Here is a 13,158-nt window from a genome sequence, read left to right as displayed (position 1 = left end):
TGCTTGGAAACGATGCAATAATGCCATAAGGGGAGAGATAACGTCCTCGGAAAGCGAATCAAAACAAAACAAAACACTTGAAACCTTTCATTGTCAACCCAAAGTCACCCACGCACACACACACAACACTCGACTTTTGCACATGCACAATTTTACAAACGCACACACCTACGCATTACATAAAAATTAAAAGTTTCACGTTAAACAAAACATGTCAAACCCTTCATTGCCTACTCATAATTTTGCACACACTACCCAAGACAAATGCACATTATTCGGAAGAAACAAACATGGTTGGTCATGTATATGGTAAAATATTTCGTGAACTCAGAAAGAACATTCGCGCCGCCACTGTAATTACTTAAAACACAACCCTCCGTTATGCACCTAGTACACCCGATCACGGTTGCACAAACCACCAAGACCGAGTGCACATGCGCCAAAAAGGTCCACATTCAAGACACATATACACTCAGAATTTTTTCACACGCCCAACATCACACACGCACACACCTACGAGCATAAACAAATTAAAAGTTCCGACCGAACTTATTGGCAAGGTCTTATGCCATGTGTGCACTTTGGACGGCTGAATTTGTTTGTTTCTTCTACGCATGAAATTTTTTTTAATTACACAGAATAAAAATATATAATGTTTTCCTAACATTATAAGATCCCTTAAAATATGAAAAATATTATGTTTCATTATATCTAAAATCAAAGAACATAATCAAATTACAATTCCATCCATTTGTATTAATTTTATCTTAATATAATTAATATTTTAATCTCAACCATATCAATTAATTTCAATTTTTTAATGATTGATATGAGATTTCATGATCTCATTTAATAGGGTGATCTCATAACATCCAACTCATATATATAACAATGATGTAGCGACAATGCAATTGAAACATTTTTAAACTCCAAGGTATAATTACTTTTTCACAATAAAATAGTTGAAGAATCCAGTTAACTATTTTCTGAAATAGAAATTAGCACGCACATGACTATGATGTCATCCTGCACACGAACGTCAAACACAATGAATTGGGTGCAGCAAAAATAATACTAGAGCGAGAGAATCACGTAACATGTACTTTCAGCATAACTAATAATTTGCCTTTATACACCACCTAACCTAGACAAGCCAATCATTATAGAGCTCCGTCCACTATAAAAGACATACTCCAACTGTATAATAAGCTACTAATCTCCACCAGTTACAAGGAATACAACATGGGCAATTCAACTTCAGAACACTTGTAAATAAAATATCACAACCCATCAACAAATCTGAAACAATTAGTTCTTTCAAAGTGTGGTCAGGGCTAGAAGAGGTAGCAGACCAAATCCTCTGCTCTGCTGCTGAACAGAAACAAAAAGTTTACGGCTGCTGTTTCTGAATGGCTTCAATCAATTTGGTATATCCTTCCTCTTAATCAACAGATGTGGATGTTACCTGTGAAGGGATACATATTACCACCCCTGGTGGCGGATGATTAAATTTGCACGTTGCTCCATACTTGCATGTTCCAGTTTTCGTATAATATGGACAATGTATAGCACCCTGCCAATATCATTAACGCAACTCAATAAAATGCAAGTCAAAATTTGGGTTGGAACAAAACTTGCAAGACAAAGAAGGGCATGCCACATCATAAGCCCATCTCAAGTTTTTTTAAAGCTTTCAAAATAAAGATGATTTGGGGGTGTTGTCCCCATAGAAGAAACATCACAACTTGTGGAAATAAACAGTAATATAGCAAAGATCAAATCCACTACCATCCTTCATGCTTGCATAAAGTCTAAAAGCAGAAGCAGCTAAACAGCCATGTTTTGTGAATAAATGGTAAAATCTTTGGCGCACCTCCCGTCTAGGTAGCCCTGCAAGACTGGGCTTAACATTTTGCTGCTGGCCTTCCATTGAGGATGTAACCGGTGGTGAACGATCAAGAGGGTGCTGAAACCTGCATCTCTCTCCAATTTTTCACTCCCCAGTTTTCATGTAGAACTGCAAGGTGTCATGATACAGAAAAGCAAGACATGGTGAAAGGCAGTATCAGCTAATATAGCCAATTTTTGTTAGTCTGCCATTTTAAATTCTTCGAATAGTACATCAAAAAGAGAATAGAAAGGAAATAGGAAAACCACATCAATCTGTCGAATTGAAAATATAGAACCTATTTGTTTTCAAAAAAAAGAAAATATAGAACCTATTCTTCATACATTGTATTCCAAAAGAAAGATGAGGTATATCTAGACTGAATTTAGTTTTCAAGTGCCTGTAACCTCAAATTGGATCATAAAGCTCAGTAGATACGTACATCACATTCAACCTGTCCAGGCCGTTGTGGGTAGATAGTTGTGGCAAATCCAAACTAACAAATAAACAATTGCATCAACTGTCAAACAAAAAATTTTACTACCAAATTTCATCAGAAGCTCCAAAATAAACAAGATAGACATGCCCAGAGAAATGTTGCAAATCTATTTTGTAACCTTTTTGTGCAAGAAAATCTGACAGGTACAATACGAACTGTACAAGTACCTGAATCAGGCATGTTAACCAACAATTGTGGACCCTCAGATAAAATTACAAATCACCTACAAGCTGATCTAAATAAGCTAACTGCGCATTCGTTTCCTCAGACCTCCATCATCTGTATAATCCTGTAGACAAATTTGAGTAAAGAGTTCTATTATTGACCATGAACCACTTCTATTCTAAAGTTAATACTTCGTGGAACTTATTTCACATAAGACTCACCTCATCATGTTTTTTGGAAGCCTCAATGCAACTGCTACTAGACTCGGACCTGCATTTTGCATGCACAATGGGACCTAATTGAGACCTATCCATCCCAGTTGTTGACCCAGTTGGTGCATTCATGTAGACAGCCCCCCTGAACATCCATTCCTCAGTCTCATCACTATAAAAATCATCAAAAGGCTCACCACATAAAGCACAAGCATTCTGCTCATCATCTGCAGGAACAGCTAGTTCATCATCATCCTTCTTCTCCACAACATCTTCAAGAGGTAGAAATCCAGGAACTGCATCGGTGCCCAATGCCTCTGCACTACTGAGCCACATACTAAGACTTACAAACCACTTACGAGAAGGATTATGCTTGCGGTTTTTAGATAGCCGGTTCTTGGTTACATGCCAATCCATGTGACTGCTATGAGCATCTTGGGATTTGAATCGAAGACCACATGTTGTGCACTGCCTAGGAAGGGCAGAGTATAGAGCAGTTATTGTTGACTCATGACGCTCCTTTAGGAGTTCCATATTGAACTCAGTGCCCACAGAGTCCTAAACTTTGTATCACAAAGGTAAGAATTTTTTTGCAAAATTAACTAAACAGAAAGTTTTAACACATAAAAGGAATATAATACCTCTGGAGGAGCTTGATTTGATAATGAAATCAAACCTTGAGCCATCAAAGTGTTGATCAAATTGGAAAAAGTACCACCTTGGGGAGCACTTTGAGTGCCTTGACCAGAAGGTTGAAGGGTAGGCATCATTTGAGGTGCAGCAGGAGTTGGAACTCTAGCTATGGGTGGCAAGGCTGCTCCAGTGAACTGCAACGATGCATTTGGGATATTCACCATAGGCAGAGTAGATTGCACACCAGATACACCCTGACCTTGTGGAGTGTAGCCATAATTCGATGGTGGCATTAGAGTATGAGTTGGAACTGCCATTGCAGCTGGTGGAACCTTATTCTGTAGAACATCCTGACTTGGCAACTGTGGTTGTGATAGAGAAATTTGTCCAGACCTTGGAAGAATTAATGGGACTGCACCAGGATGTTGAACAGGCAAACGAGGCAACTCAAACTGTGGTTTGAGATCTATATGATCAATACGTCGCTCATTCAGACCATGATTAGCAACTGTATTCATAGCATCAAACTGATCCTTTATTTGTTTTTGAGGTGGGATCATAGACGTTGAATTTAATAACTGAGAATTGTGCGTGCTTATGGTGGGCCATGCACCAGTTGAAAGCCCTGTGTTAACTGCTTGAACATCCTGAACTGAAGAGTTAAAACCAGGATTCACTCTTGAAGCAACACTTGGGGGCCTCCAAAATTTTCCATCTGCAGTTGTTAAATTTCCAACTAAATGAAGCTTTTGCTCACCCACTTTAGTTGAAAGTCCAGTTCCTGAAAGACGCATTGAGGGAGCTCTTCCACCTCCTTCAACCCTAATACGGAGATGGGATTGCTGTGGGAAATCTTGTGGTAGAAACTGAGGTTCTTGACTATAACTTGGGGCTGAAATAAGAGATGCCTCCTCATAGAATCCTGGAATCTTACTAGTTATCTCTCGTCCAGACTGCAGTTCAGAAATTAGTTTTCAATAAATATTCTCTTTTAGGACCAAATAAGATTTCATAACAGCAACAATAACAACAGAAAACAACAACAAAATGCAACCGATAGTATTTAAGCCTCGAGTATCAAATGAATTGGTGAAAAGGCACCAACTGTATTCCTGTACTAGGTTTTTGTCATTTAACTATTTTTCTTGGCCATATAACTGAAACAGTTAGTGATGACACGAATAGTCTCCCAAATGAAAGTTATCAGGGTGTAAAAAACAAAAGAAAAAGAAGATCAAAAGATCATCACTATGGCAGTGTTCTGCACAGGTTACGGCTTTGTGATAAAAGTTAAAAGACAACAAAGATCATTTAAAAGTAAGGTAACAAAACAAAAATCAATGCAAACGTAGGTAAACCATACAACAATGAAGTCAATATCATCCACATTGGAAGAGACCTTAACTAACGAATGTTGGGCCTGATCTGATAAGCTCCTTCTGGAATCATTGATAGCAGATAAGGCTTGAAGAGAACCAACACGGGGTCCGGTTATAAATCTCCCAGATGGTGGCATAGATGATGAAAAATCATTACGCCGACTAGGATCTCCAAGTGTTGGACTCATGTCTTCCCAATTAAATTCTTCCTCTTCAGTATTTTGCCATGTTTTAACACCTACCCTTTTGCCGATACCATTTGCATCTGGCTGACCAAGCTTATGATGATGATAATTAAATGCTTTTTCCCTTTCATCTATTCCATATGCATCAATCAGAGCTCTAGGTCCTTGAAGGTCAACTCCTTTTTTGACACTATATGCAACAGAGTTTTCCAACCGCTGACTGCTACCATCATGTAAAAGATTTCTGTGCCAGTCAATTGTCTCATCATCTCCAGCCATGACTCCATTAAGCCCATAATCAATTCTAGAATGAGATGGTGATGGCCTTTCAGAAATTTGTGGAGTGCTTTCTACAGCAAAATCATCAACTGGTGGTGAGAGTGACCTTGCTCGTCCCACACCAAAAGGAGAAGATGACCGTACAGTCCTTGCAGCTGCAGTAGGAAGCAATTTTACAGCATCTATGTCAGAAGATATAAGTCCGGCACGACCAGTAGAGCTCAACTTTTCAGCTCCTACCTGCAAAGAGTTTTACCATTATAAAAGATTTTTCAGTTGTTAGTGTAGAACTCAATTACATTAAACTACTTTTTAGCTAAGAGTTGCAAACCTATTTCATACCATGCATCTCAATTACACTGATGCAGAGGCTGTTTTGAGGAATTAAAAACTTACAGCATTTATAGTTGAATGCCCTGCTAATTGTCTTCTCGCTTCCAAATATTTTGGATTTACATGTATTCCATGACCTGGCCGAGGAGATTCAGAAGCTCTCAAGTTGGTCAAGCCAGAAGATTGATGGCTTGTGGATGGGGAAAACTGGAGGCAAGCTTCAATCTTGCGGAGAACAGATGATGGGAAAACTGTTGACCAGGTACCAAATAGGTGACGCAGGGCAGCAAACATGTTGGGCTGGACTTGTCTGTAGGCCTCACAAAACACCTAAGGGAATACGCATACCATACTGATCTTAAAAGAGTGTAACTATCTATCAAATAGAGCTGTCAATGGACATGATTTAAAATACTCACCTCAGGCAAACGGGCAGAGAAGTGCCTTATATATTCCCTGCCTATATTCTTTACAATACTGTCAAGAAGGTAAAGAGATGGCAATTTCTGCTCAACTGGGGCCTGAAGACAAATTTGAAAATTAAGTAAAAAGAACTGCAGAAAACTAAACCACACTGAAGCCTATAGAATAAGCTAGTGAAGGAAGAGATAAATAAAAACAGAAGCATCATTTTCAGTAAAGGTTATTACAAGAATGCAGTTGATAAAATTGTTCTGAACCAACATGTCAACATTCTAGTCGTATCTCAATCAACCGTTAGATTTTAGCTACATATGAATACATGCCCTAAACTTTATTTCCCAAATTCATGATGCATATAATACTACGAGTTCCTCCTGCTTAATTCAGATGTCTTACTAGACATGTAGTCTTTTGTTCTCAGAATTTATTTACTTTTTCCCTTTGTGCCCAATAGAGATCAATGATAAAAGACCAAAAGTTCAAATTGCACATTTCAGCTTTCTTAGACTATGATACAATTCAACAAAAAAAAAAAAGGAACAAATTCCAATTTTACCGCATAAAATTACACGGCAAATACGGACCTCCAGAATACGAGCACAGATTGCATTCGCAATGCCCTGGCCGTGCTCTCTCTGCTCCCCAGCAATTATGGTTAGTTCAGTAATGATAGGCTTCGAATTGAAAGTCAAGTCCGACAACACAATCTCATAAAGCCTCACAACCTCATCCATAGTAGGAGGCGAAATGACACCATCTTCCGAAGAAACCCTAACCTCCTCATCTCGTTCCTTCAACATGGCCTTAAACCGGTCGAGTATTGAGGGCGGCGCGGACTTTGAAGCTCCCGCAGATGTATCGTTTGACATTTGCTTAGAGCTAGCGAAGCTGCCTCCAATGGCCGCTCTAGGGTTCTGCAGTCTTGGTTCGTTAATTGAGTCGATAGGGGATAAACAGATGAAGAAAAGCGAATAGAAGGAGCGCTCTTCGACGGGCCAAGGTTTTACTAGCCTAGACCGTCCATGGCCCGTGGGCTAGGCGGCCCCGCCACAACCTTTTCTATTTATTTTTTTTTGTTCTTAACTAGTATTTACCCCCGTGCGATGCACGGTATAATATTTAAGTAATTCTATTGTTGATTTAGTTTTTAAAACGATAAAATCAAATGTTAATCATGAAAATTTATTCTGAAATGTATTTTTCAGTAGCAATACTAAATTGGTTGTTATACTTAATACCATAACATACTATTAGCATACATTATAAAGCAATGTGTTATTAAATACCACATGAGATAATTATGAACAAATATTACATTGTAATAGAGTTAATAATACTAAAAAAAAAAAAGATATCACATGAGATTTATAAATTTTAAATTTAAATAATTCAAACTATATATAATAAGATATAAAATCAAACTACATACTAATTGTTTATTTTTTCAAGAGAAAACATAAATGATGTTCCAAAATTTTAACGTGAATGTTTGACCCTTTACAACCGTTTAATGAATTTCATGTTGTAAGAAAATTTCTTATATAGGAAGTTGACAATGGTTACAATGTAAATCTTGTGATATTAAAATAATCTACAACATATCAGTTTTAAGCTATATGTTTAGTTTATAATTATTTGGAAATTACTTAAGAAATAAATATATACAAAAAATTAAAAACATATTATATTTAACTGATACTTTCAGCTAATAATTTAAAATTTTAAATTAACCATTTAGAAAATTTATTTAGCCGGTACTTTCAAACGAATTAATTATTAATTAAAATTTTACAAATCATTTAACCAATATTGAAATCAAAATTTTCACTTTGCACATCTCTACAATCAATGAATAAGAGTTCCGAATAAAATCAAATTATTATAACATAATACAAATAATTAAATTCTATCATATATTTATCTAAATTTAAACTTTTAACGATGACACATTATTACTAAACAATTATTAATCTAAACTAAATTATAAATAAATGTTTTCAAAAAAAATTACAAATAAATAATCTTTATCTTATTTTTGTAATTATTATTATACACACACCCAGACAGACTAACCCTACCCATCTACTCTGCCGACTCACCCATCGCACTCTCTCAGCCTAACTTCAATCATCGTCTCTCCCTGCCTCTCAGACTCGGCGTCTCCGCTACCCCACCATCGGCGACTCCGCTTTTCCACCATCGGCGTCTCCGCTTCTCCACAATCGGCCTTCTCCGACTCACTGCCTCGGCACTCTCATCGTCTCTATCGATCTAGGAGCCTCCCCGGTTCCGGTTCCGGTTCTCCGCCCTAACTGCCTTCACCCCTCTGGCATCATCGCTTTTGAGTTCGAAGACCTTCTATCCTCATACCTGTAAGGCAATCCATCTAACATGCGGTGTGTTTCCTTTCCATCGCTCTTTTTCTCCCTTCATCTATCGATTGTTCTTCCAGTTAAGCAAATTCCTTTTCCAATGTCAAAAATTAAATGGAAAATGCTAGTGTTTCAAATGCAATATGTTTTATTTGAATGATCAGTGTGAATTTACATGAAGATTTTAATACTCTGCAATTTAATACAAATTCATTTTGTTGCATTGTAATTTTTAACTTTGTATTTAGGCGATTTTTCTAACCAATAAAAACATAAATGATATGTTTGCTTCTTTTATACCTAAATTCGGTTTTTAAACATACAAAAATATATATTTTTGCATTATTCAGTATAGATCTTTTTTTTCTGGATTTTCAAATCCTGTTTACATTTATTCTGAATATATGCATTACTTCATATATCTTTTAGTTCAAGGTTTCAAACAGTGGTAGTATGAATAAATTAATTCTTTGTATTTTTACTATATTTTTACAATTTTGTTTACTCAAATGAGAGAAAAAAATCTTGCATAAAAATATGGACAATATGACATGCTATACAGGATTCTATACATTAGAAAGATAAGGATAGATATACACATTGGTCTGATATTGATCTTAAAAATAAGAAATACAAAACTAAATAGGCATTAGATTGTTTGCTCCACCAATTTTAATATACCATAATACTTTGTTTGCTCCACCAATTTTAATATACCATAATACTTTGTTTGCTCTACCACTTTTATTGGAATGGCTGTTTCTGCAAAAATTTTACTTATGCACAATATGTGTTTATGCATTCATTCACTATTCCATCACTTTGTATTGGAATGGAATTTTATTTTATACAAACAGTTGCTGCACAGTATGTGTTTATCCATTCATTCCCTATTCCATCAAAATTAGTAAAAGAAGACTTACATGCTATTATAGTTGAAAATGACGCTCCATTCTTCAGTTGCAGTCTCGATGGAACTTCTACTTGTCCTTCTAAGGCAGCCTCATAGAGTTTATATTGCTCTCCAATATGACAAACAGATTACTCCGCCAGCAGGAACAAAATTGGTAGTACTGGGTTTGATACTGCCTTCTTATTTATAGTGTTGAAGTGATGTATAGGTTGGTGTAATATTGATTTTGAATTCATCTCGATTAAATTAATGTTAGTTTTGGAAAATGTAAAATTCATTTGTAATTGAATGCATATAGTTATTGAAACTTGCAATTATGCTTTGTTTCTTGCAGTAAATATGAACCCAATAAATACATTTATGCCTACCATTGAGCTCTAAATCAGATAAAAATAATTCTAAATCAGATATGGCATAGAGACATGATGTTTAATACAAATATTTCGTCTTCCAAAGAATTTTATACGTATTTCGAACATAATTCAGCCATCTAAAATAAATATCATAATTAATGTAGTCATTCCAAAAGTTTGTTTCCAAAACGACGGCGTATTGAGTAGGCGGGAATTGGAGCCAAAAGTTTTGGCCAAAAACATCTTGCTTTTATATATATAGGATTATTAATGCGGTCTATGAAATAAGTATTATTTTAATTATTGTCAAAAAAAATATTATTTTAATTATATTTTAGTTTTATTTGATAATTAGTGTTTTATCTGTGCATCGTTTTACTCGGACACGAACACAATAATGTTATTATGAATTTAAGTAAAAATTTAAAAAAATATAAATATTTTAAAATGTAAAATTTAATAATATAGTTGTAATTCCATATATTTGGTTAAATATCTATTTTCATAGCATATAAAATTGCAATTAAAATTTTGTATAATTAATATAGTCTCTAATTACTCATGTACACATTTAGATAAATTTATAGAAAATAATTTATAGAAAACTTGTTTACTAATACTTTATTTTTGATAAGGATTAAACACTCCATGTATCTAAGTGTACAGCAGAATATGTAAAGTATAAAATGTAGATGGGAAAATTTAAGCCAAATCATCTCTTTTATTCCTTGTTCTTCAGACTAGTAGAGAGAATTTATAGGATAGCTTCTTGTGTTTGTTTAGAGAGATTGATTCAAGAGAGAGTGAAGAGGGGACCAAAAGCCCTTTAACTTGAAGGGTTAGAGCTCTTTTATAGGCTCATACCCGTAGTCGTATATCGACATACGTATAAAGTACATAGGGTCGTATACTCAGGGTATATTCCCTATCAAGTAGTCCCCCAGTCTGAGCCTTGACGTCGAGTCATCAAGGAAGGGGTCGGGCTGGAAGACTGGCCTTACAGTCCGCGACTCACGCTAGTTGCCTCGTTAAAAACCTTGGGCTAAGAAAAAACCCAATGGGAAAAAAATCCTAGCCAAGGAAAAAAGAGCAGAACTTTAAGCGCCAACGAAGGAGAGTTCGAGCTGGAAAAACTGATCGTATAGTCCTTAATGTACGCCGATTGCCTCGTTAAAAACCTTAGATTAAGAAAAAACCCGGTGGGAAAAAATCTTAGCTAAGGAAAAAAGAGCACAACCTTAAGCATAGTTTTTTGATTATAAGGGTCGCCTGAACTCTAACGATTTAGGGATCGAGTTTGCGATACGACTGAAAGGTCGAATTTTACCGATCTAGCGACTGGATGGTCGGGAGGCGAACCTAATCTCGATTTAGAGATTCGAATTTTTCAATAAAGGGATTAGATTTATTCGAGACGGAATGCCGACCTGACGAGCTGAATTGCTCACCTCGCAGGGCTTAATGTTGGGAATTGGTCCCGGGCTAACTGTGCCGGTGATGGCGATATGATGTCGATCTAATCGGGCTTACAACGCCGGTGGTGGTAATGCCAACCTAACTGGACTTAGCTACCTACAATGTAGGACTTATACCGAGATATGGTCTTGGGCTCACCGAGCCGTTGGTGGCGATGCCGACCTAATCGGGCTTGAGGCGCCGGTGGTGGTAATGCCAACCTAACCGGACTTAACTGCCTACAATGTAGGACTTATACCGAGATATGGTCTCGGGCTCACCGAGCCGATGGTGGCGATGCCGACCTAATCGGGCTTCATATATGACTAATTAGCATACATAATCATGCTATAATTTAATAAGCAAAGTAAATGAGGGTAATTCTTCCTTGTCGATACGAATACCGTAGTTTTTTTTTTTACTTTTCGGTCGTGATTGATCTTAACGATCGTGAATGGGCACCTTACTCCCGATGCTCTATAACCGAGCAAATAAACGGGCAACTTACTCCCACAGATAGGTCCGAGGACCTGAACGGGCACCTTACTCCAATAGATTGGTTCGAGGACCATAAACGGGCACCTTACTCCCGTAGTGGGCACCTTGCTCCCACAAAGATTGGTTTGAGGACCATAAACGAGCACCTTATTGATCTTAACGATCATGAATGGGCACCTTACTCCCAACGCCTTATAACCGGGCAAATAAACGGGCACCTTACTCCCACAGATCGGCCCGAGGACCTGAATGGGCACCTTGCTCCCGTGCTGGGCACCTTACTCCTATAAATTGGTTCGAGGACCATAAACGGGCACCTTACTCCTGTAGTGGGCACCTTGCTCCCACAAAGATTGGTTCGAGGACCATAAACGGGCACCTTACTCCCGTAGTGGGCACCTTGCTCCCACAAAGATTGGTTCGAGGACCATAAACGGGCACCTTACTCCCGTAGTGGGAACCTTGCTCCCACAAAGATCGGTCCGAGGACCATAAACGGGCACCTTACTCCCGTAGTGGGTATCTTGCTCCCACAAATCGGTTCGAGAACCGTAGCGGGCACCTTGCTCCCGTAGTGGGAACTATTAGGGGTGAGCAAACGGTCGGTCGGTTACATAACCGACCGAAAACCCAAAAAATCGACTAATATTTTTTGCGACCATGACCGACCGAAGGTATTACTCTAACCGACCGAAAAACCACCGTCGGTTATCGGTCGGTAACCAAAAAATCAGAAGTACAATTAATATTTATAGTGTTAATCTGTTATACCAAAATACAAAATGTCAACAGTGCCAAAGTCACAAACAATCAACAGTCAACAAATACTAATACACTAACACAAATCCAAGCCTGTTAAAGTTAACTACCAAAATCTAAACAAACAAAACCATTTCAAAGTCAATACTCAATTCAAACTAATAAAACCAGCGAACTGAAGAGTTAGGGGTCACCGACTGGCTGAAGGGTCATCGACGTGACGGCATCCAGCGAACTGAGGACTGAGGGCATCGACCAGAGCAAGGGCGTTGGCGTCGTAGAGTTAGAGGACAGAGAAATCAGCCAAGCAGTGAAGCAAAACTACAGAAGCCCGAGGGTATGACCGCGTGAGCCGTGAGGGAGTGACCGGAGTTTCAAGTTTTTGACCGTGAGGCGTAGAGGCTAGAGTGGAGTCGTTAGTCGTGGAGATTGGAGAAGACGTCGAGACGAGAAGCGCTAAAGTGGAGCCGTGGAGCTGCGGGGGCGGAGAACTTAGGAAGGAATGGAAATTAGCATATTACTAAGATTAGAGGATTTAGAAATGCCTGAATGCCTATTTAACTATTATGTGTTGCTTTCTATCGGGCTAAACGGGCTTATGGTTATGGAGTACAGAAGTTATGGCCTTATGGGCTTACTGACAATGTATTATAATATATATATATATATATATATATATATATATATATATATATATATATATATATATATCGGTTATCGGTTATCGGTCGACCGATAACCGACTACCAATAACCGTAAAATAACCAAAAACCGAAAAACCGATTATTTTTGGAAATCAAAAATCGAAACCG

The 13,158-nt window shown here is 37.5% G+C and overlaps 1 protein-coding gene and 1 long non-coding RNA gene across 13 annotated transcripts; one reads left to right on the top strand and one right to left on the bottom strand.

The window, feature by feature from the left end:
- Window positions 1–1,085: 1,085 nt before the first annotated feature.
- On the bottom strand, window positions 1,086–7,000 carry LOC116019502 (polyadenylation and cleavage factor homolog 4-like). 12 transcript variants are annotated; one of them, XM_031259733.1, is made up of 10 exons: window positions 6,581–7,000; window positions 5,993–6,094; window positions 5,637–5,903; window positions 4,797–5,480; window positions 3,406–4,350; window positions 2,774–3,322; window positions 2,331–2,676; window positions 1,789–2,017; window positions 1,466–1,573; window positions 1,086–1,368 (listed from the first exon to the last, which is right to left on the bottom strand). In XM_031259733.1, exons 1-7 carry the CDS (start codon window positions 6,863–6,865, stop codon window positions 2,632–2,634), a joined length of 2,877 nt encoding a protein of 958 aa, XP_031115593.1. In that variant the 5' UTR covers window positions 6,866–7,000; the 3' UTR covers window positions 1,086–1,368; window positions 1,466–1,573; window positions 1,789–2,017; window positions 2,331–2,631. The 12 variants fall into 12 exon arrangements, with proteins under 12 accessions (XP_031115593.1, XP_031115589.1, XP_031115587.1 ...); XM_031259729.1 differs by having other exon boundaries at window positions 1,086–1,371; window positions 1,874–2,017; XM_031259727.1 differs by having other exon boundaries at window positions 1,874–2,017.
- A 1,068-nt stretch (window positions 7,001–8,068) lies between these two features.
- Window positions 8,069–9,619, top strand: LOC116021062. Its single transcript, XR_004098888.1, has 2 exons — window positions 8,069–8,392; window positions 9,329–9,619. It is a non-coding gene; the product is annotated as an uncharacterized LOC116021062 (long non-coding RNA).
- Window positions 9,620–13,158: the final 3,539 nt, after the last annotated feature.

This window comes from Ipomoea triloba, chromosome 5 (assembly GCF_003576645.1).
Source record: "Ipomoea triloba cultivar NCNSP0323 chromosome 5, ASM357664v1".
In the NCBI taxonomy this organism is placed as follows: Eukaryota; Viridiplantae; Streptophyta; class Magnoliopsida; order Solanales; family Convolvulaceae; genus Ipomoea; species Ipomoea triloba.
The sequence above is the reverse complement of the archived record's forward strand: the minus strand, read 5'-3'. Positions and strand labels throughout refer to the sequence as shown.